The sequence below is a fragment of the Zalophus californianus genome, chromosome 2, assembly GCF_009762305.2.
Source record: "Zalophus californianus isolate mZalCal1 chromosome 2, mZalCal1.pri.v2, whole genome shotgun sequence".
NCBI classification, from domain to species: Eukaryota; Metazoa; Chordata; class Mammalia; order Carnivora; family Otariidae; genus Zalophus; species Zalophus californianus.
Window position 1 is genome coordinate 56,455,615 of NC_045596.1, and position 23,820 is coordinate 56,479,434.

The following is a 23,820-nucleotide window of genomic DNA, read 5'->3' on the forward strand; positions in this document are numbered from 1 at the left end:
CTAAGAACATAGGGCACAACTCAAAGGCCTTCAGCTCTTGAGAATAGGCACTATTTAATTAAGCCAACTGTGAATTTGTGTGGGTGAAAGTAACAGCTGCTGATTCTTAGGGTATTTTTAAGTTGCAGCCAGTTGGGATACTCTCCATGCCTATATATGGTCCTTCATGCTAAAGGACCTCATGGAGATGGGTGGGCTGAAAACATAGACTCCTTGAAACTGTATCATCATCTCTTGGTCTCTGACAGCACATAAGCAGCTTGCTCTCAGGGAAACTTCAGCAAGGTTAAAAGTTAAGCTGCACATCTGACATACTCAGTAGTGACTCTTCCATCCCCCACCCCCCACATTGTTGCTAGGCCTCTTTGAGATTAAAAAAGACTTATTTGTTTAGTCCCCATACACTTTCAAGCTGCTTAGCTACCACATCTTGTGCACAACATGCACTCCAGGCAAACAAATTTTCAGGGCACAGCAGACTGAAGCAGCAAGCAAGCCTACCAGATTGAACCCCCTGAGCCCATATGCTATATGAAGCAAACCAAAACACAGCTGGTAGAGTTAATTTTAGGCTTTCTGACCTTGGCAATGTCCTATCAATTTGGGGAAAGCAGCTTTGATAGGTTCAAAAAGGACCCTTCCTCCTCCTTCTCCCAACACAGCTGCCTGGAAAAGTGGCTACATGGTCTAAGTTTAGTGGGGGAAAACAATTAATTTTGGCCAATAATAAATTTGACAGATCGAGAAATTTAGTATTTACTGAGCAAGTGCAGAGTCCATGTGAGAAATCTTTTATGATTTTTGTCTTATGAACTAAGATTCTAACAATTGTAGTGAAAGTAACACCTTCCAAAAAGTTCTAAGACTGGCTTCTCGAAAACAAAAATCAATTTCGAAATCATGGTGCTTCAAAACACCAAAAGTGGGCTGACAATGATAAGAGGGTTAGTAGTTTTATTAAACTATGCTGTTTATAAACATAACAGGAATTTAAATGCAAGGAGTAAATATGTACTATTCATTTCTGAATGCACAGGATCCAATTTTCTGACAACCAAAAATAGGTAAGGTCACATATAACATACACATATATACGCTCACATATAACATGGACTTTTCCTTCCTGAAACTTATACAATTTTTAATTTTGTTTTTATTTATTTTATTGCCTGTATTTCCCAATGACCTACAGGATTCGTAATTTTTTTGCTCCCAAAGGCCATAGTAGACAATAAATGCTTGTTCAGTGGATAAATGATTTGCATCCCATCATTGTATTAAATTTAATATTCTGATGCACAAACCTCACCTTCAAAAGAATGAACAGCTTGGGAGGGTATTGGGAAGATTTCTTCTTCTGCTATAACGCTTTAAATAAGCCTTGTGTTTTGATACGTTATGGCTTTCAGAGATAAATGAATGTACTGAGAGACACCAAGTTTCATGAACCAATCTTTTATACTTCCATTCTTTTCTATTATATCAGAATAATATGTCCTTGAGAAGCATTTATAACCATACACTGGTTTGTGAATAACCATACATGGTTGTTTTTAATGAAGCAAGTTACAGAATTAAAATCTAAAGAGCATTAATAAGGGTTAGGTTGAATTGCTAGGTACGTTAAGTGGGATTGTGTAGCATGCCAAAATTCACTTAGGATATATTCATTCTAATGTAGGTCATCCTGGGAATGGGGAGAGGGAAATGGGCTTTACTGAATTCAGACTGTGCTTATTAGCTATGTGATTTTGAGCAAGTTAAATACATAACCTCTTAGCATTAGTTTCCTTACCTATAAATGGGGGAAGTAATACCTAACACCAACTGTATGGGGCAGTGTAAGGAATAAATAACGGAAGGATAAAATATATGAAAAGCTTCGCAGAGTGACTAGACCGTCAGAAATATTCAATATATGGGGCGCCTGGGTGGCTCAGTCGTTAAGCGTCTGCCTTCAGCTAAGGTCATGATCCCAGGTTCCTGGGATCGAGCCCCGCATCAGGCTCCCTGCTCTGCGGGAAGCCTGCTTCTCCCTCTCCCACTCCCCCTGCCTGTGTTCCCTCTCTCGCTGTGTCTCTCTGTCAAATAAATAAATAAAATCTCTAAAAAAAAGAAATATTCAATATATGGTAGCTATAAAAACAATCTTATGAAATGAACTAATTAGATGGAATAATTACCACATCAGTCTAGATGTTATGTAACCAAAACACTGCTGCACAACAGAATGCATTTTATCAGGTTACTAAAGATTTGTTGCCCAGGTATACCTTTTCTTTTTTTTTTTTAAAGATTTTATTTATTTATTTGAGAGAGAGAGAATGAGATAGCGAGCACGAGAGGGAAGAGCGTCAGAGGGAGAAGCAGACTCCCTGCTGAGCAGGGAGCCCGATGTGGGACTCAATCCCAGGACTCCAGGATCATGACAAGAGCCGAAGGCAGTCGCTTAACCAACTGAGCCACCCAGGCGCCCCTTTTGCTGGATTATTTTAAAGCGGTCCCCTTGTAAAAGAATATATTTTTTTAAAAAAGATTTTATTTATTTATTTGAGAGAGAGAATGAGAGAGAGAGAGCACATGAGTGGGGGAGGGTCAGAGGGAGAAGCCGACTCCCCGCCAAGCAGGGAGCCCGATGCGGGACTCAATCCCAGGACTCCAGGATCGTGACAAGAGCCGAAGGCAATCGCTTAACCAACTGAGCCACCCAGGCGCCCTGTAAAAGAATATCTTAATATATAGGCAAAAACCTGGCTAATATGAGGACAAGGAAAAAATGCTCTAGTCCAAAGAATCATTGTCTATAACAGCAAATTTTAAGTTCCCATCATTAATAATACCTTTCTAGTCCTCTTCAAAAGGAGACCTGCTATTTCTCTTTCTTTTTTATTATGGAAAATTTCAAAACAAAACAGACAGGAGAGTATAAGGATCCTCGTGCACTTGTCTACCTGGCTTTGACAACTATCAGCTCATGGCCAATTTCATTTCATCTATACTCCTACTTCCCTCTCCTACATTATTCTGAAGCAAATCCCAGGCATAGTATCTCACCCGTGAATGTTTCAGCATATTTTTATAAAACATATGGGCTCTTTAAAAAAACATAACTACAACATCCTCATCACAACCGGGTAAATAGTGATCAGAAACCAGAGATATCTGGGAAGAGAAGTAAAGAAAGAACAAACTCAGATGCTTACAGGTAACACTTCGTTATGTCCATCCTTATTGGGCATGTAAATTCCTTTTTGGAAGCCCATCTTATGGATTCAAATACTTTTTTTTTAATTGTAGCAAGAATTACTACCAAACTCCACTCATCGGGCCAGAGACACTCGTGGCATTAGCCAAAGACTTGCCCCTCATGTAGTACACTACCTACACTTGTGAGTTCATTGGCCAACCAACCTCAACTCCAAGCTCTAACAATATGCAGGGCTTCAGATACTATTTACTTACTGAAGTCTGCATTCATGCCTCTAGTTCAGGTCTCCCTACTCCCTCTTTGCACAGCAGTCAAAACTCTACCTGATATCACTACTTTGATGTCTAATAGACATCTCAAAGCTAACATATCTAAAATGGAATTTTTAGTTTTACCTCCAAATTGTGACTCATATCTTCCCTATTTCAATAAATGTCTTTTTCCATTAATTGCTAATGCCAAAAATAATTGGAGTAATCTTTGACTCCTTCCTTTCCCCAACCTCCACAATTAATCAATCACCAAATGCTGTTGGTTTTACCTTGAGATTATTAATTTCTCCTATTATTAATGACACTACCCTAAGCCAAATCACAACTGAGAAATAATTGGACTATTAGAATAGTCTTCTGGTTTCCCTTCTGACATGTTGGCCCCCTCTGGTCCATTCTCCACAAAAAGTGAGAGTGATCTTTCCAAATGTTAATCACGGATCATGAGCTGATAATTGCTGAAGCTGTGTGATGGATTCATTATATTAATTTCTTCTCCTTTGTATATGTTTGAAATTTTCCAAATTAAAAAAAATGAAATGTTACTCGGATTATCTTATTTCACTTCTCTGCTGACTTTGCAATGTTCTTACAATAAAATCCAAATGTCTTGCCTAGGCCTGTGAACCCTAGTCTGCCCTCTGTCTACATGTCCAGCTTTATCTGATGCCATTTTTCTTGCTCACTCTGCCCAGGCCATAACCTTTCAGCTCTAAGAACTCTTTAAGCTCTTTCTTATCTTAGAGCATTTGTGCTTGTTATTTCCTCTACTAGAAAATGGTCATCCCCTCGCTCTTTGTGAGGCTGGCTTCTTCTCTTGTTTCAGGTCTTAGCAAAAATGTCACCTCCTTAGAGAGGCTTTTCTTAACCACTCCGTCTAAATTAGATCCTCTCCCTTCACCATTACTATCACATTATTCTGTCTACTTCCTATCTTACCACAATTTATAACTATCTTGTTTGTGTGCGTATATATATATATATCGTAAATTTGAATGAATCTTTTTAAAACATATTTGAAGGCATACCCACACATGTTCTATTCCATTCATGTTATAGTGTCAATTCTTTGAAAAATTGGTAAATACAAATTTTAATCATCTTCCTTCATAAACAAAGATTTATAAACGAATTAAGATTTTGATCAGGGGAGTAACTTCTCAAAATTTTAAGAGGAGAGTGATATGAAATATGAATTGGTGAAGGTGAAATTGGAATTAGAAACGTCTATTTGAATATACGCCCTATTTGATTCTAAATTTCCCAATGCTTTTGAATCTGAATAATTTTAAGTGACAGCCATGGTTTGATTTAAATGTTTAACCTCTGGAATTATATTCTGTATTATTAACATGACATCTCTATCATTTCTAAGACCAATATATTTACGTTTTATCAGCTGTTAATTTCAGGCAACTCTCCTTGAGATATGAAAAGAACTCAGCAGGTAATTTAGCAGAGTCTCTCCTCTGCCCATCATTATCTTGATTCAGTGTCAGAGAATTCATCTAAATTGTGTTAGAGCAAAGCTACATAAGCCAGTTACCAAATCAGGGAGCCGATGGGAACTGTCTGCCAGTCATTTGAAGGATACCCCTGACATGACAGAATTTTAGAACTGGAGGATATCTTACAGATCATGTAATAATCCAAGGCCCTCATTTTAACAGGGTTGAGACTGTTGTTCTAACAGGTTAACTGATTTACTCTTCCCAAACATAATTTCCTAATCTGGTAATTCAAGTTTTACTTGAATTGTCATAAATCCATTATTTTCACTATATTAAGATAAATCCTTTCTCCTCTTCTTTCCTCCAACTTTTGAGTCTTTAAGTCTTCTCAAATTACTTCAGTAACCTCTGCTATTTCTGAGATAGTGTCAAGAATCCAATATTTCCTTCTGTTTAAAAAAATGGTTTGATTTACTGACATACTAAACTAATACTTCACAAACCTCTCAGAATATATTTCATATTGTTCCTTCTTTTTTTTTAAAGATTTTATTTATTTATTTGACAGAGAGAGACACAGAGTGAGAGAGAGGGAACACAAGCAGGGGGAATGCGAGAGGGAGAAGCAGGCTTTCCCTGATCTCGTTTTTTTAAAGATTTTATTTATTTATTTGACAGAGAGGGAACACAAGCAGGGGGAATGGGAGAGGGAGAAGCAGGCTTCCCGCGGAGCAGAGAGCCCGGTGGGGGAAGGGGCTCAATCCCAAGACCCTGGGATCATGACCTGAGCAGTAGGCAGACACTCTCAACTGACTGAGCCACCCAGGCACCCCAAATAGCTGTACATTATTTAAGTTTTGTTCAGATACTTTGAAAACTTGTGGATTTGATGCGTGTTGCAAATAAAGAAGATGTACATCTCCTGTGTAAAATCAATGGGTACTCGAATTGATAATGTTGTGGTAGGCTGCTCATCAGTGGCAATGCTGATTAAGCATTTATGGGGCCCAAGACCATTATAACCAACCATTGGGCCTTCTGCTGCACAAAACATTCTAGAGGCACAAAACTGATTCAGTACCCCTTATAGAGAGTCTTGCATTTCAGAGTTAAGGGGTTCAGGTCCAGGCTTTATAATCTATTTAAGAATGCTCCACATACCTTGAATATGTCACTACAGCCATTCTCCCAGCTACTGATGACAGCCTAACTCGCCTGTTGAAACAATGATGGACCCTGACCTCTCCTAGTTCAGGGTTTTAAGATACAACCATAAAACGACAGGGAGCTTGAAAACCCATTTAGACTTTCTCTCTTCTGGCCGAACCACACCCAAACCATTCAAAACACGTTAGACTCCCTCCTGTTTTTATTTACTAGCAAAAGACTCCATAACCTTTCATCATCCTTTGCTGAACACTTGCAGCGGGCAGAACTCTGGTGGCAATTCCATCCCTCACTGCAGAACCCTGACATCCCAGAGTTGAAGCCTACTTCCTTCCTGACTGCTGAAACCCAGCTAAGCAGTTCGGAGGGCTCTGCCACAACCCCCAACTGAGTGGACTGGCCTTCGCTGGCCTGGTGGCCCCAGTGCACTCGCTGGGCGTGGTCTGGGGCTGCAAAGATGTCCAGAACTTGGCTGACCCGCGGCCACAGAGGGAGGAGGGTGGGCGTGCGCCGCTCTCGCGAGAGCTCGCGAGGTGAGAGCCGCGGGGGGCTAGGGGTTAGGAGCGGGAAGAGGAGGAGGAAGAAGAGGAGGAGTACGGAGAGGTGCGGCGAGCAGCTCAGAAGCCGCGGCGGCTGTTCTCCGGGGAGCGGGCGTGTGGCCCTTTCCCCGCCTTCTTTTCCTTCCCCTCCCAGTGAGTGATTCAGGCCGTGCGCTTCCCACTTCCGCCCCCTCTGCCTGCCTCGGAACTAGGAAAGCAGAACAAGTTGTGGCCGTCGAGCAGCTGGCGCTCCTCTTCCTCCTCTCCTTCTCCTCTTTTCTCCTTCCCTCTTCTTCCCTGGCCGCCGCCGGAACAACCGCCGCCGCCGCCCCGAGGCCTAGAGACCGCCGAGCCCCCCAGCCCACGCCGCAGCCGACATGAGCTTCTTGTTGTGAGTAGCCAGGCCCCGCGCGCGCCGGCTTTGTTCGGGAGACCAGGGCCGCGGGCCCCGCTCGCCTTGCCCCTTGCTGCTCGGGCCGGGCATTCCCATCGAGCAGGTCTTTGGGAACCTGCCCGGTGCGCTGGCGCTGCCTGACGGCTGTCGCCTCCACAACCCGCTTCGAGCTCGCCTGGAGCCCTCCAGCCCCCAAGGAGGCTCATTCTTCCCGGACCCCAAGTCCCGACACACCCCGGTGCCTGGATCTGCATTTCTCCATCACCCCGATCGTTGTCTTCCCTCTTCTCTTGGGTTTGTGGGTTTGGACGCCCAGCACAGATACCACTCACTCCCCCTTATGCCCCCTACGCGTCGCGTGCCCGGTGGCCCTGTCTCCGTTTCACTTGCCAATTGCATTTTTCTGGGTCCCAAGCATAGAAAATCGGGGGTTATACTTTTCCCTGTCACCCCAGCACCCTTTTAACTTCACTCTTAGGTTTTAGGAGTGGAAAGTTGGGGTGACAAGTCTTGTGGATATAACACCCTTAATGAGGCTGCTTTCGGGTCGGGATCCCATGGGTCTTGGGGTCTGGAGCAGCTCCTTGCTTCCCCGAGGCGCCCTTCTTCCCAGTGCGCTCCCCTGAAAAGTACGGGCTTTATCTTTTTAGACAACCACCAAGTAGTCTGAGTAGTGTGCCCCAGGGTTGATTAGGTCCTCTGGGGAGTTGTTTTGCAAATCATTGTAAATGCCGACTTGCCGTCACATTTAGGGCTGGTCATTGTTTCATTTACTTAACCTTTATTGTAGACGAGTTTGGGGGGATGGGCAGAAAGATGGGATGGCCAAATGGGGGTATGGAGGCAGCAGCCAGCCTCAGGTCGTCAGTAAACAGGACATTACACCCTTGGAATTCCTCTTTTGAAAGCTTCGTTGTGATTCATCTATGTTTAATCGGTATTTAGAAAGCTCATAAAAACTCAGAGATTGAAACTCGCACCATATACTCCTTTACTGTTGTGGATAGAATAGCATTTTTCTTCACAACAATAATAGTTCTGTTCTGATTCTCCCACCTGTCATTTTTAGTCATCACATTGGCACTTGGATCCTGAGAATTTAATTAACCCTTAATTTCACGTGCTCAGATGTAGAATATTGTTCGTTTTTCAAGCATTCAAGCAATAATGAGTGATCACAGAAGGCTAACTGGCAGGCCGAATTGCTAATGTTTCTCATACGCACAGGAGGCCTGGCTTGTGTCACCCTGCCTAATGTATGTGAGTTTGTGAAATCTCTTTATTAGGCTCATCTTAGAAGTTGATTCTGAGTTTGTCATGTAGGTAGTGCTAGATGAGAGGACTGGGTGACTTTGTTTCCTATTTTAGATTGAATCAAGATATCCAGGTATCTCAGCTTGAAGCTTCTCATCTTGACTATATTTTATATTGCTGATGTTTGATTTCTTCAAGAATTTAAAAGCTGTCTTCAAAATAGCAATGTAGGTGATGTCCATGACTGCTGCTGATGGGCTTATGTCTCTTGGAACTCATAGCTATAAATTGGTTGGAGCAGGGAAGAACCATATTTGGCTGAAACTAGGGGATCGAGAAGGTTTTGGTGGTATTTTCTGAATACAGATAGAACAGTATCCTATTTTTACATGGCTCAGTATTTAATAGTTACAGAAATGCAGTGGGTAAGTTCATTTCTCCTGAAGCATACTAGTTACATAAGAAAAATCTTGCCATAACGAATATATATATATATATATATATATATATATATATAGCACGTTAGGGGGTTTGTACTATTTCGAGCACAATTTTGCATTTGGGTCTCATGTAGCAGTTAATGTATTCCCAACATATTTAGCCCTTGTGCTTGACAATACAGAAAAGTAAATCCAACCTTACTGGTTTTGGGTTTTGTACACCAGTAGTTTCAGATCTAAAGTGGAGACCTCATAGATAGAAATAATTATTATAAGACGTGAAAGAACAAAGTTTTGGTTATTTCATATATATGTTATTTGGTATAGCTTTCTGAATATTATTTCTCTACCAGTAGGTGAGCAGAGAAATTAAGAGTTGCAGGTTAGGAAATAAATATAAATATTTTCCTCTAGTTCTTGGAAGCCTACTTGTAAGGCTACTGTGAGTGGATGGAGCTGAGGAATGTTTATGAAGGTGCTGACTCATAACTCCTGAGGGCTTTAAGACAGAAGGAAAGAATTATTGATTAAAAAAATCATTTAATGTGCCAGGCACTGATGCTGGCACTGGATATCATTTATGAACAAAACCAACAAAAATTCCTGTATTCAGCTTATGTTTTGGTAAGTGACCATAAACACTGAATATCAGTAAATTATATTACATGGTAGAGGATGTAGGTGCCATGGAACAAAGTAGAGCAGGGTAAAGAGGTTTTTTTGGATAGGGAGATGAGGTAGATTAGGTAATCTCCAGAGGACGCCTAGATAATCAGCAGCAGTGATACCTTTTGTAGCTTTTGTACAAATGCTGAGAATAAATTTGTACGGCATATGTAGATATGACTGGGACAAAGCTATGGTTGTGCTGCAAATTGGCCTTTGTGTATCTTCAAATTAATAAGCTAAACTCCCGAATGTACATAGGGAAACTTCACAGGAACCTAATTTAACTTTGTAGACTCAAATCTTTAAACATCCTCAGCACCTGCTGTGTGCTAAGCATTGTGCAAGATGTGGGACTCCAGAGTGGTAGACAGTTTATAAATAGTCATCTATGATAGAGGCAGTACAATTATGGGGGGTCTAAAAATACGGAGCAATTTGTTTTATTTGGGCTGGAGGAAGGCTTCATGAAAGAAGTGTTGGGTAGTTAATGAAATGTATAACAAGGGTTCTCTAAAAGGGTATGGGGAACTCGAAGATTTCAGTCAGAGGAGACATCATAGAGATATGAACTTGCTTGTGAATTGTCCATTTTCAGGTTTGTCCAAGAGGCTGTGGAATTGTGGAGCTAGATGGGATCTATCCATAACATAGCTTGCTCAACCTCTTAGTAAAATGGCAAAATCACCAACATCAGGTTACTGGTCTAATTATTGGGTTGGGTTGAATCGGAACATGGGTCTCTTAGGGTTTTTCCTCTTATGTCATTTTATGCATATAACATTCAGGGAAATTTAGGATCAGAGTGAGTTCTCAACATTCACTCAAAGTATATTGAGTGTTCTCTATGTTTCTAGCATTTTGAAATTGCTAGTCTCTTCTGACCAGTAGAATTTCACAGAAATATTTGACTTGGAGAAGACCAAGGTATTATTTCCTAATGTAGGGCTACTTGGTTGGAACAGAATTAAAAACAAATACTTGTAGTTAACTTTAAAATGGAAGTTGGAAGAAAGGTGGTTTAGGGATGTGAATGAATATAAACCAGGTCTGTTTCTGTATAGGAAGAATCAAAGAGATGGGTTGGGAAAAGAAGGAAATATTTATTGAGCATTATGCTGGGTAACTTCAATTTATCTTTTCTAAAAAGTAGCAATTTAGGGGCGCCTGGGTGGCTCAGTCGTTAAGGGCTGCCTTCGGCTCAGGTCATGATTCCAGGGTCCTGGGATTGAGCCCCGCATCGGGCTCCCTGCTCAGTGGGGAGCCTGCTTCTCCCTCTCCCTCTGCTTGTGCTCTGTCAAATAAATAAAGTCTTTAAAAAAATAAAAATTAAAAATAGCAATTTAGGAAAGGAGATGTAGCTGTGTTTGTATGTCTGTCTCTGTCTCCCTCTCCTATCTTCCCTCCCACCCCCAGTAATCCCAGCATCTTTGTTTTAAGGCAGATGAGTTGACTGACGTGAGTGCTTCAGCATCTTCACCTATGAAAGGAAGTTAATAATAATGTTATCATTAATAATAAATCTTGCTAAGTACTTGCCATGTGCCAGGCACTAAATGTTTTAAATGATTAACTCAGTTCAGTAACTAGCAGGAACCCTAGTAATTTGTTCAGAATTATGTAGCCAGTGATATAGCTGGGGTCTGAATCCTAGCAGTCTAGATCCAGGGATCCTGCCTCATACTGTTGTATCTGTAATTGATAAAATTATATAAAAAGATAGTATTCAAAATAGGCCTTGTTTTAAGAGAAGTCTCTCTTCCCAGGTATTGATATTTCATACTCCTGGGACTGTTTGTTAAGGGTCACCAAGACTATAATGGTAGAAGAAAAAAATATATAAACTTTTAAATTGAAATAATACTTTAAAATTATTTTTGACCTATTTTCAATGTAAAAATAATACACATGTTGGAGAAATCACAATATAGTGCTAAGAAAAGAAAATAAAAGTCACTCATAATGATTACACCTTCCGAAATAACTGTAACTTGTATTTTGTAATACAGTTTCCTAATCTTTTCTGCCATATTTCTACCATAAATAGATTAGGTTTTTCATTTGGGAATTTTTTATGTCAGTAAACATCATTCAGCAACATCATTTTGAATGGCTTTTGACCAAGTGTTAACAGTTTTGTTGCCTGACAACCTGATTTAATATGTTACGTTTTTTTGTCGGGGGGAGAGGGCATGGAGTAAGTGTGGTCATCTTTTTAGAACTACAGTTTGGGAATTGTAGACACTTGACTGGCTTTAGTTTACTTTTCCTCTCATATAGGACTACTTTTGCTTTACATTACTGAATGCAAAGTAATTACTATGTGATTACTTTTACCATTACTTTTTTCCCCTCTGTATAGTTGCAGAGTTTTTGTACCTTGGATTTTCTAATATACAAAAGCACATGTAGTACATCTTTTCAGCTGTATATTCAATTAGGAGGTATTGAGGCAGAATAGCTTTGGGTTACTTGAAAAATATGGTACCTGTTAGAAATGTTGAATTAAGTCCTACAGAGAATTCTTTTTTTTAACTCTCCTTTTCTTTCCACGTTTCCATTTTTTAAAATTGAGATATAATTGATGTATAGCATTGTATTAATTTTCTTTCATATCAGTTATCTAACTTAAGGCCATCTTTTATAGAGCATTTAGTTAAAAGTGTAGCTGTGAAACCTGTTCTTTTGCAGAAAGTTTTTAAATTTTATTTTGAAAGATTTTCGAATTTTTAGAGAAGTTACGGGGCGCCTGGGTGGCTCAGCTTTTAGGCGTCTGCCTTCGGCTCAGGTCATGATCCCGGGGTCCTGGGATCGAGCCCCATATCGGGCTCCCTGCTCCGCAGGAAGCCTGCTTCTCCCTCTCCTGCTCCCCCTGCTTGTGTTCCCTCTCTCGCTGTCTGTCTCTCTCTGTCAAATAAATAAAATCTTTAAAAAAAAAAAAAGAAAAGTTGCAAAGAATGGCACAAAGAATTCCTACATAGTTTTTATCCAGAGACCCTATTTAGTGTCATCTCTTGCTCCCATAATGTTATCCTCAGCGGCAGGATCCAGTCATGAATCACACCCAATTTTGTTCTGCAGCCTTCTTCAAACTGAAACGTTTCCTTAGTTTTTCCTTGCCTTTCAGGACCTTGATATTTTTGAGGATTATAGTCCAGTCATTTTGTGGAATATCCCTCAGTTTGAGTTTGTCATGTTTTCTTGTGGTTAGACCTGGTTCTGCATTTGGGGCAAAAATATCGCAGAAATGTTCCGTGTTTATCTTACAGCTTCTTACCAGGTGCATATAATGTATGTTTGTCCATTATTGGAATTGATCCTTTGATTAAAGTGTCTACAAAGATTCTCCAATGTGAAGTTATTATATCTTTTTTTTCCTCTTAGTAATTAATATTTTGTGGGGAGATGTATTGAGACTGTGTGACTGTCTCATACCTCATTTTGTTGTCATCCACTAGTTTTAGTGTTCATTGATGTTTCTTGTCTAAATTATTATTAATGATGTCTGTTCTGTCATTGCTTTTACATTTATTATTTGACATTTTTACTGAGAACTTACTATTTATTGATCTATAAGTGTGGACACTTAGATTCCTATTTTATTTAATGAGTTATAATCTATAACTATACTTATTTTGGTGCTCATAATGTCTCAGTTTTGGCTAATGGGAGTCCTATTCAAGCTGGCTTCTATGTCTCTTTGCTTGCCTCTGTCTTACCTAGTAGCTTTCTGGCACAACCAGATATTCCAGGTTTATCCTCCACTTCCTCTGCCCTATCCCTGCAAATGGTCATTTCTCTAAAGGTGTTGGTTCTGTTCATTGAAAAATACTATTGAGAAAACAGAATGTAGGTAATTGGTATGCTTATTACTGCAGATATGTTTCTGCTCCCAGACCCTCTCAGTGGACAGTGCTAGAAAACAACATTTCCACACACATTTACATACATAGATATTTTTTTCTATCTGTATATATTGAATGAGTTCACCCTAATAACCTGCAGTTCTGAGCCAAGTAGCACAAGGTTCATCCTAGCCTTCTCCCTTTACATATTTTTTACTTTGTTAGTGAAAAACCAGGCTCTCATAATCCTCAACATAATGTATTTGCTCAAACCACTGTATATAGCCATTCTCCTAACCCTTCCTGGCCACCCTTCTTGTGGCATGGCCCTCCACATGTCATCCACATCTCCTGAACATGTGCGGGCCCCTGCTTCAGCCATATTACTGTTGAAAGCAGTCTGAGACTCCACTGTGTATGGTATGAGTGTGACAGTAATCTAATTTTTTCTCTATGAATCCTGTGTTTAGGATCAGTACCTCAGATGGTGGGAGGATTAGAGATATGTAAAAGGCCTAACTCAATAAATTCTAGTTAAGTATAGCAGTGATATCTAGTTCATTATCGATAACTCAGCAGTGTCATTGCTAGTAGCTGTTATTATTTTTTATTGACATAGTCATCATTTCTGATTACTTAAATCATAGCCAATTTCTGTAGGTTTATAATCATATGTATCAGTGCTGCTTTGATCTTCTGCAGTTAGAACTTAAAAGCAGGAGTTTGAAGGTAAGCAAATATTTGGGTAATAGTTTACGTCATAGCCAAGTAGCCTTATTATTTATAAAGAAAAGTTTGAATTTTCTTTTATTGCTACTATTGTTTTATCTTTCAGCCTAAATCCTTTTGTTCTCAAATTGAAATTTGATGGAAATAGTTCAGTAGTTGTAGTTTTGGGTATTAGAGAAATATTTTTTGTGTGTTTCTTTGTAGAAATAGGTAATGGTATAACAAACACTTTCTTGGGACACCTGGGTGGCTCAGTCAGTTAAGCGTCTGCCTTCGGCTCAGGTCATGATCCCTGGGATCGAGTCCCGCATCGGGCGCCCTGCTCAGCCGGGAGCCTGCTTCTCCTCTGCCTGCCGCTACCCCTGCCTCCGTTTGTGTGCTTGCTCTCTCTCTCTCTCAAAAACAAAAAAACAAAACCCAAGGCTTTCTTAATATTCAGTGTAAATATAGAATAATTAAGTAAAAGCAGTAGGGGTGAAAACCTTTTATGGCAACTTTTCTGGTATCTTGGTGCCTAGATCATGTTCCAGACAGAGCAGCAGCATGGCCTCTTTGCTCTGTAGAGAATCTGTTAGCTTGTTAGTGCCCTATAGCATTAGATTTAACTGCTGAAATAACTTTGTTTAAAAAATTCCCCATGGTTATGGTTTTTACTCACATATGCCTGGTTCCATTCTCCCTAACTCTTCCCACATCCTGCCAAATGTTCAGCTGGCCCTCTTATTTTCAACTCTTAAAATTTTCACTTTTGAATCCGTGAACAACAAACCGATTTGACAAAGCCGAATTCTCTCAACTGGAGCACAGCTTTGTTTTGAGGACTGATGCTTGTTTTTGTCTCTAGTCTATTGTTAGGGACTCCCAAAGGGGTCTTAACAGTTAGCCTGTTTACCCTTTAATCAGTCCTTTGTCAACCTTGTCAATTTTTTGTGTGTGTGTTTTTTTTTTAAGTAAATTCTACCTCCAACATGCAGCTCCAGCTCTACCGACTGAGCCAGCCGGGTACCCCAACCTTGCAGTTTTTAATTTGGGAAATGACAAGTTATCAAGAACAAGAATAAAAGTATTTTTTTCTTCCAAACTACAGGCACAGCCAAACTGTTCCAAAAAATACAAAGTACAATTATAAGTTGCTAGACGTTTGGGAACCAAAATGTACCTCAATTGAGATATATTGATCTTAGCTTTTGCTTAAGTGGGAACATAATTTGGGTGTTGGGACTGTATTCTCCAGTGATAACTAGGGGTTCCAGAGATAACTTTTTTTTTTATTTGACAGAGAGGGAGACAGTGAGAGAGGGAACACAAGCAGGGGGAGTGGGAGAGGGAGAAGCAGGCTTCCCGCAGAGCAGGGAGCCTGACAGGGGCTCAATCCCAGGATCCCCGATCATGACCTGAGCCGAAGGCAGACGCTTAACGACTGAGCCACCCAGGTGGTCCAGAGATAACTTTATTATTATTACTTTTTAATGCCATTCAACATTTAGAAAAAAGTACCACTGTCATTTTATAGCACCATTCGGAAGAAAGGTTGCTGTTGGCTGTCTGGGGACAGAAGGCTACCCCCAGGACTAAGGAGATCAATATCTTAGCTCTTGATAAATCTACTTTAGATCCTTAAAGTGTGAAGCTTTGGTGTCACCTAGGAGCATGTTAGAAATGCAAGATTTCAGGCCTGAAACCTTGAATGAATTTTAAGATTCCTAGGCACGGTCAAGTTTGAGAAGCTTTAGATAATAACGAGTGGACAATGCCTGTATATTGAATTAACTGATTGAAAATAAGGTAAAGAAGAAAAATCCAAAAGAAGAAAAATAATAAAAAAAAAAAGATTCAATATGGCACTACCTTGGGGCGCCTGGGTGGCTCAGTCGCTGAGCGTCTGCCTTTGGCTCAGGTCATGATCCCGGGGTCCTGGGATCAAGCCCTGCATCGGGCTCCCTGCTCTGCAGGAAGCCTGCTTCTCTCTCTCTCCCACTCCCCCTACTTGTGTTCCCTCTCTCTCTGTCTTTCTCTATGTCAAAAAATAAATAAAATCTTAAAAAAAATACATATACCTATATATAGGTATATGTATTACTACCTCTGTTCTTGAGACATTCTGTGAGAGCCTGACAGATTCAGTGCTTGACCAAACTTTAGTCAGGCTCTTGAACCTTCTTCTAGGCTCATCTGTGCACTTACAAAGTTTACTTTCAGCAGGAACCCTGCTTGTTCAGTTTAACCAGAAGCCCCTCCCCCAATTTAAAAATCTGATTTAGCTTTGTCATCCTCCCCTGTCCCTCAGGTGATGTTTGATCACCCTGGCCTGTCTTCAGCAAGAATCCCATTAGGTCAGTTTAGCCAGAACCCTCCTAACCCTGATCTTTTCTCCTAGTAATTTTCTGTCCACTCATCACCGAACTCTGCTCTCACTTCCTGTAATTCCTTGCACATGCTGTATTTAGATTTGAACCCAGTTTCTACCTGTGCTCCGCCCCCCAGTGTAAAATCCCATTGCACTGGTTCCTATATCTGTCTCATCATTCCTGAATAAAGACTGCCTTACTATCTTTGACAATTGTCAGTATTTTTTTTCTTTAACCACTCTCAAGGAGGTTAAGTCCCTTGGTTGTCTTTGCCCATCTGTGATTATTTAAATTATTAATTAAGGTTTTTCATCCCTTCTGGACTGTAAGTTTCATAGGGTTTGTTCACTGTTCTATTTCCCAGGATGTTTGGACCACTTTCTTCCTGCAGTTCATTTGGGTTTTTCAGATAGAGACTGGAGTATGCTGGCAGTGGTTGGCAAAATCCCAAGGCATAGAGAGCCTCCGTGATAGGTGTTTTCTTATCACACCAGAGTCATTTGTGCCTTCCTTCCATGTCCTCCTCCACAGAGCCCAGCCATTTTATTTGCATTTCTTTTTTTATTTTATTTTTTATTTTTGGAGGGGGAGGGGCAGAGGGAGAGAGAGGGAATCTTAAGCAGGCTTCACGCCCAGCACAGAGCCCTGAGATGTGTGAACTGAGCTGAAATCAAGAGTCACATGCTGAATCCACTGAGCCACCCAGGTGGCCTGATTTGCATTTCTTTCAACATGCAGTTCTCCCGAGTCAGCCTGCCTTTGTAAATGCTGTTCCTGCTCTTCTGGCTGGACTGCCCTTCTCCTTCCCACCCTCATTTCTTTAGCTCAAGAGCCAAGTCTTTTTCCCTACCCTACTACTACTTTTTCCCTACCTACTAATAATTTAATGCAAATATGCCCCCTTTTCAGTTTGTTGGATACCATTTCAGATTCCTTCATATTCCTTATTATAGCCCTTATCAAAAGGATACTGTACTTGTCAGTTTTTAGGCCTTTCTTCTTCATCAGAATGTGTGACCTTGCAATTTCAATTTCAAAAAGCCGTTTTTAAATCTCTTCCACCTAGCACAGTGCCTGGTATATATTACATACTCAGTAACAAAAATTTTTTTATTTATTTTAATTTTTAATTTTAATTTTTTTTTTAAAGATTTTATTTATTTATTTGATGGAGACATAGAGAGCATGGATAGGTAGAGCATCAGGCAGAGGCAGAGAGAGAAGCAGGCTCCCCACTGAGCAGGGAGCCCGATGTGGGGCTCGCTCCCAGGACCCTGAGATCATGACCAGAGCCTAAGGCAGACGCTTAACCGACTGAGCCACCCAGGGGCCCCCCAAATTTTGTTAAATCAGTGACATTTTCAAGTATTTTCATGGTCGTAGGTGGAGGTGTGAGTATTCCTTTTATTCTGCTCTAATTTTGACCTTCAAGAGACTTCTTGGGAAATATAAATAGGTGGCTACCGTGCACAGAAAGGTTTGGAACACCTATTTATTGGATCTTTATCTCACAATTTTTTTTTATATTTTAAAGATAATAAACTTTATTGCCCAGCAATTACAAGTTTCACACATGTATTTTTTTTTTTTAAGATTTTATTTATTTATTTGACAGAGAGAGCGCGCACAAGCGGGGGAACAAAAGGCAGAGGGAGAGGCAGGCTCCCCGCCGAGCAGGCAGCCCCATGTGGGTCTTGATCCCAGGACCCCGGGATCATGACTCGAGCCGAAGGCAGAGGCTTAACCGACTGAGCCACCCAGGTGCCCCCAAACGTGTATTTTTCTACATAACTTATTGTGATGTGATCAATGTTAAAGAAAATATTAATTTTCATCATCTGTTTCAATTCATGTCTTCTTGACCAATTCTTCATTTTTCCTTCCAATTGCATGCCTTTGAGGCAATGAAGAATTTTAACCCCGGTAGTTATGGACTTGATATGCATCTGCAGCTATCTATATGCTCATTACCTGCAGTTGTGCTCTTAGTGGTTTTTTTACAGCCATCCTTTGGGGGTTTCTGGAAAACATCAGGAGGACCTTCAGTCATCTTCATCTCATAGGCTTTGTTGCACCTCAAAGAGCCTAGCGACTGGCCTGCAGACACTACTGCCCGGCCTGCTTGGCTGATGGTGCTTCAGGTACCCTCCTCCTTTGGTGTCTGTTCAGAAAAGAAAACCATCTCACAATTTTGTAGAGACCTTCTTGTCTTACCCTTTTTTCAGGATTAATATATGCCAGCCACGTTTCCTACCTGCCACTGTAAATTGTGTTACAGTAGCGGTGAGTTTGAGTACCCATTTCCTTGCATCCCTACCACCATTGCACTATTAATAATAATCAAGAAAACTTCTTGGCTTCTTGGGGTTTTCATATTAATACCAAGTAAACAAGTGGTTTTTATTTATTTATTTACGCCCAGCGTGGAGCCCAGTATGGGGCTTGAACTCACAACCCTGAAATCAAGACTTGGGCTGAGATCAAGAGTCGGATGCTTAACCGACTGAGCTACCCAGGCGCCCCTGAAGTAAACAACTTAATGGTAAAGATTCTTCCAAAGAATTTCTGTCCCCTTTATTTCTTTTTTCTTTTTCTTTTTTTAAAGATTTATTTATTTATTTGACAGAGAGAGAGAGACATGGTGAGAGAGGGAACACGAACAGTGGGAGTGGGAGAGGGAGAAGCAGGCTTCCTACTGAGCAGGGAGCCCAATGTGGGGCTTGATCCCAGGACCCTGAGATCATGACCTGAGCCGAAGGCAGACGCCTAAGGACTGAGCCACCCAGGTGCCCTGTCCCCTTTATTTCTAACAAAATAGGGTACTTGCTTCTATTACCATCAGTCTTTTTCCTCTTTTATTTTGAAAGGGTAAAATAATGTATTTTATGTTATAATTTAGAATGGAGCTCTTTGTTAATAATTAAAACTTAAAAATTAACTGTCATATAAAAATAATAGAATATAATTAAAAAATTTTTGTTGATAAATGTGTTTAATGGTCACAAAATTAAGTTTTAAGGGCGCCTGGGTGGCTCAGTTGGTTAAGCAACTGCCTTTGGCTCGGGTCATGATCCTGGAGTCCTGGGATCGAGTCCCACTTCGGGCTCCCTGCTCAGCGGGGAATCTGCTTCTCCCTCTGACCCTCTTCCCTCTCGTGCTCTCTGTCTCTCATTCTCTCTCAAATAAATAAATAAAATCTTTAAAAAAAATTAAGTTTTAAAATACTAATAACTTATTAGTAAAATACTAATTTTCTCCAAGATCTGCACAGATAATAGTCTGTAAAGGGGGATTTTACAAAATGAAATTTTTATTTATTTATTTATTTTTAAAGATTTTATTTATTTATTTGACAGAGAGAGAGACAACGAGAGGGAACATAAGCAGGGGGAGTGGGAGAAGGAGAAGCAGGCTTCCCGCGGAGCAGGGAGCCTGACACGGGGCTTGATCCCAGAACCCCGGGATCATGACCTGAGCCGAAGGCAGACGCTTAACAACTGAGCCACCCAGGTGCCCCCCAAATGAAGTATTTAACTTGAATTTCTTGTTATCTTTTTGGTACTTTAATGCAGAAAATAAACCAATAATTTAATGCAAATAATGAACATGTTTGGGAGGCAGATGGCATACTTGGAGCTGTAAAAATGACTTATAGATTCTGAAGATAGATTTAAAGCTGCTTTTCACTTATTACTTTTAACATACTGCTTTTCTCATGGAGTCTGATAGGGAGCTCTGCCTCTCTGTATTATTTTTCTCTCTGTATTATTTCGAGGGAGAGAGTTTTTTTTCCCCAAAATATAAGTAAATAGTAGTATCTAATTGCTGTTGAATCTGAAGCATATGCTTTTATGAAGTGCTTATAGTTTTGGGCATTTATGGGCTGCCTGTTTTAAGCATGAGTAAGTTAGTTGGTATCACAACTCAGAACACTTTATCATTTTATCAGTAAATACTTTGCATATTTGTATATATGAGAAACCCTGCCAACCTTAATGAATTTGTTCCTTTTTCTGATACTTACATTTCACTTAGTTCGAAAAAGAAACTGGAGATGATGAGAGATTTTTGCAATTAGTTTTATGCATTTTTTTTTCTTTTTCTCCTCTTTGGTGGTTTTCACTGATTTGTGTTATCCTTTCATAGTTTTAAATGGCTGCAGTTGAAGCCCATTGCATGTACTGGGGAGCATTGCTGAATCCAGATAATGCAAAAATGTTATTTTTACAGTATTAGGATTAAAGGGGATTTTTTTTTTTTAATTGTACTGTTCCTGTACAGTTCCGGGAGCTTTATATATAGCCCTTTCTCTGCCTTGTGTTCCCAAGTTTGACTGCATCTGATTATTTTCATAGGGGCTTTCCTGACATCCCACTGGTAACTACAAGCTGTTCTTGTTAGCTTTCATTTAGAGGAATGATTGTCCTGTGCTTGGGTGCCATAAGCTCATGCTTAAATCATTGGTGATTGGAAAGATGGAAACCCTTGCTTCCCAAAAGAAAGGGAGAATGAAGCATTTTTTTTTTTTTAAGATTTTATTTATTTATTTGACAGAGAGAGACATAGCGAGAGAGGGAGCACAAGCTGGGGGAGTGGGAGAGGGAGAAGCAGGCTTCCCACTGAGCAGGGAGCCCGATGGGGGGGCTCAATCCCAGGACCCTGGGATCATGACCTTAGCTGAAAGCAGACGCTTAACGGCTGAGCCACCCAGGCGCCCCGAGAATGAAACAATCTTGAAAAAAAAAATTTAAATTTCTCTGTAGAAGAATTCGGTTATTCTTATGACCTGCATTTGTCCTCTAAAACGGTATACTAGAGGGGCGCCTGGCTGGCTTAGTGGGTTAAGCATCTGCCTTCCGCTCAGGTCATGCTCCCAGGGTCCTGGGATCGAGCCCCCACATCAGGCTTTCTGCTCAGCGGGGAGCCTGCTTCTCCTTCTCCCTCTGCCTGCTGCTCTGCCTACTTGTGCGCTCTCTCTCTGTCAAATAAATAAATAAAATCTTTAAAAAAAATAACAGTATGCTAGAGCCAACATCTGTCATTTCCTGACTGGTTAATTTTAGCCATTCTGATTGATGTGAGGTGATATCTCATTGTAGTTTTGATTTGTATTTCCCTGATGCTGAGTGATGTTGAGCACTTTTTCATGTATCTGTTGGCCATTTGGATGTCATCTTTGGAGAAATGTCTGTTCATGTCTTCTGCCCATTTCTTGATTGGATTCATTGTTCTTTGGGTGTTGAGTTTGATAAGGTCTTTATAGATTTTGGATACTAGCCCTTTATCTGATATGTCATTTGCAAATATCTTCTCCCATTCTGTTGGTTGTCTTTTGGTTTTGTTGACTGTTTCCTTTGCTGTGCAAAAGCTTTTTATCTTGATGAAGTCCCAGTAGTTCATTTTTGCCTTTGTTTTCCTTGCCTTTGGAGACGTGTCTAGCAAGAAGTTGCTGTGACCAAGGTCGAAGAGGTTGCTGCCTGTGTTCTCTACGATTTTGATGGATTCCTGTCTCACATTTAGGTCTTTCATTCATTTTGATTCTATTTTTGTGTATGGTGTGAGGAAATGGTCCAGGTTCATTCTTCTGCATGTGGCTGTCCAATTTTCCTGGCACCGTTTGTTGAAGAGACTCTCTTTTTTCCATTGGATATTCTTTCCTGCTTTGTTGAAGATTAGTTGACCTAATTAGTTGAGGGTCTGTTTCTGGGGTCTCTATTCTGTTCCATTGATCTGTGTGTCTGTTTTTTTGCGAGTACCATACTGTCTTGGTGATTACAGCTTTGTAATAGAATTCCGGAATTGTGATGCCAGTTTTGGTATTCTTTTTCAACATTCCTTTGGCTATTTGGGGTCTTCTCTGGTTCCATACAAATTTTAGGATTATTTGTTCCAGTTCTGTGAGAAAAGTTGATGGTATTTTGATAGGGATTGCATTGAGTGTGTAGATTGCTGTAGGTAGCATAGACATTTTAACTATATCTGTTCTTCCATTTCTTCGTGTCTTCCTCAATTTCTTTCATGAGTGTTCTATAGTATTCTGAGTATAGATCCTTTGCCTCTTTGGTTAGGTTTATTCCTAGGTATCTTATGGTTTTTGGTGCAATTGTAAATGGGATTGACTCGTTAATTTCCCTTTCTTCTGTCTCATTGTTTGTGTATAGAAATGCAACTGATTTCTGTGCACTGATTTTGTATCCTGCCACTTTGCTGAATTCCTGTATGAGGTCTAGCAGTTTTGGGGTGGAGCCTTTTGGGTTTTCCACATAACGTATCATGTCATCTGCAGAGTGAGAGGTTGACTTCTTTATGCCTATTCAGATGCCTTTTATTTCTTTTTGCTTTATTTCTTTTGAGGCTAGGACTTCTAGTACTATGTTGAATAGCAGTGGTGAGAGGACATCCCTGCCGTGTTCCTGACCTTAGGGGAAAAGCTCTCAGTTTTTCCCCATTGAGAATGATACTCACTGTGGGCTTTTTATATATGGCTTTTATGATATTGAGGTATGTTCCCTCTATCCCTACACTGTGAAGAGTTTTAATCAAGAAAGGATGCTGTACTTTGTCAAATGCTTTTTCTTTATCTCTTGAGAGGATCATATGGTTCTTGTCCTTTCTTTTATTTATGTATTGTATCACATTGATTGTTTCGCAGATGTTGAACTACCTTGCAGCCCAGGAATAAATCCCACTTGGTTGTGGTGAATAATCCTTTTAATGTACTGTTGGATCCTATTGGCTAGTATCTTGGTGAGAATTTTTGCATACATATTCATCAGGGATATTGGTCTGTAATCATCCTTTTTAGTGGGGTCTTTTTCTGGTTTTGGAATCAAGGCAATTCTGGCCTCTTAGAAAGAGTTTGAAAGTTTTCCTTCCATTTCTGTTTTTTTGAAACTGCTTCAGAAGAATAAGTATTAATTTTTCTTTAAATGTTTGGTAGAAGCCATCGGCCCTGGGCTCTTGTTTGTTGGGAGATTTTTGATTACTCCTTTAGTTTCCTTGCAGGTTATGAATCTGTTCTGGTTTTCTATTTCTTCATGTTTCAGGTAGTTTATACGTCTCTAGGAATGCATCTGTTTATTCCAGATTGCCTAATTTGTTGGCATATAGTTACTCATAATTTCTTCTTATAATTGTTTGTATTTCTTTGATGTTGGTTGTGATCTTTCCTCTTTCATTCATGATTTTATTTATTTGGGTCCTTTCTTTTTTCTTTTTGATAAGCCTGGCTAGGGGTTTATTGATCCTATTAATTCTTCCAGAGAACCAGCTCCTACTTTCATTGATCTATTCTACCATTCTTTTGATTTCTATTTCATTGATTTCTGCTCTAATCTTTATTATTTCTCTTCTCCTGCTGGCTTTAGGCGTTATTTGCTGTTCTTTCTCCAGCTTCTTTAGGTGTAAGGTTAGATTGTATAGTTGAGACCTTTCTTGTTTCTGGAGAATGGCTTGTATTGCTATATACTTCCCTCTTAGGACTGCCTTTGCTGCATCCCAAAGATTT

General features: G+C 40.1%; 1 protein-coding gene and 1 non-coding gene across 2 annotated transcripts in view; one reads left to right on the forward strand and one right to left on the reverse strand.

Moving 5' to 3' along the window:
• Positions 1-3,289: 3,289 nt before the first annotated feature.
• LOC113926114 lies at positions 3,290-3,440 on the reverse strand. Its single transcript, XR_003521190.1, has one exon. It is a non-coding gene; the product is annotated as a small nucleolar RNA SNORA62/SNORA6 family (small nucleolar RNA).
• Positions 3,441-6,648: 3,208 nt separating this feature from the next.
• Positions 6,649-23,820, forward strand: part of MOB1B (MOB kinase activator 1B) — a 61,600-nt gene continuing 44,428 nt past the window's right edge. The window contains exon 1 of the mRNA XM_027598839.2: positions 6,649-7,028. Within this exon, the coding sequence (XP_027454640.1) occupies positions 7,015-7,028 (14 nt within the window). The 5' untranslated portion in view covers positions 6,649-7,014. The remainder of the gene's footprint in view (positions 7,029-23,820) is intronic.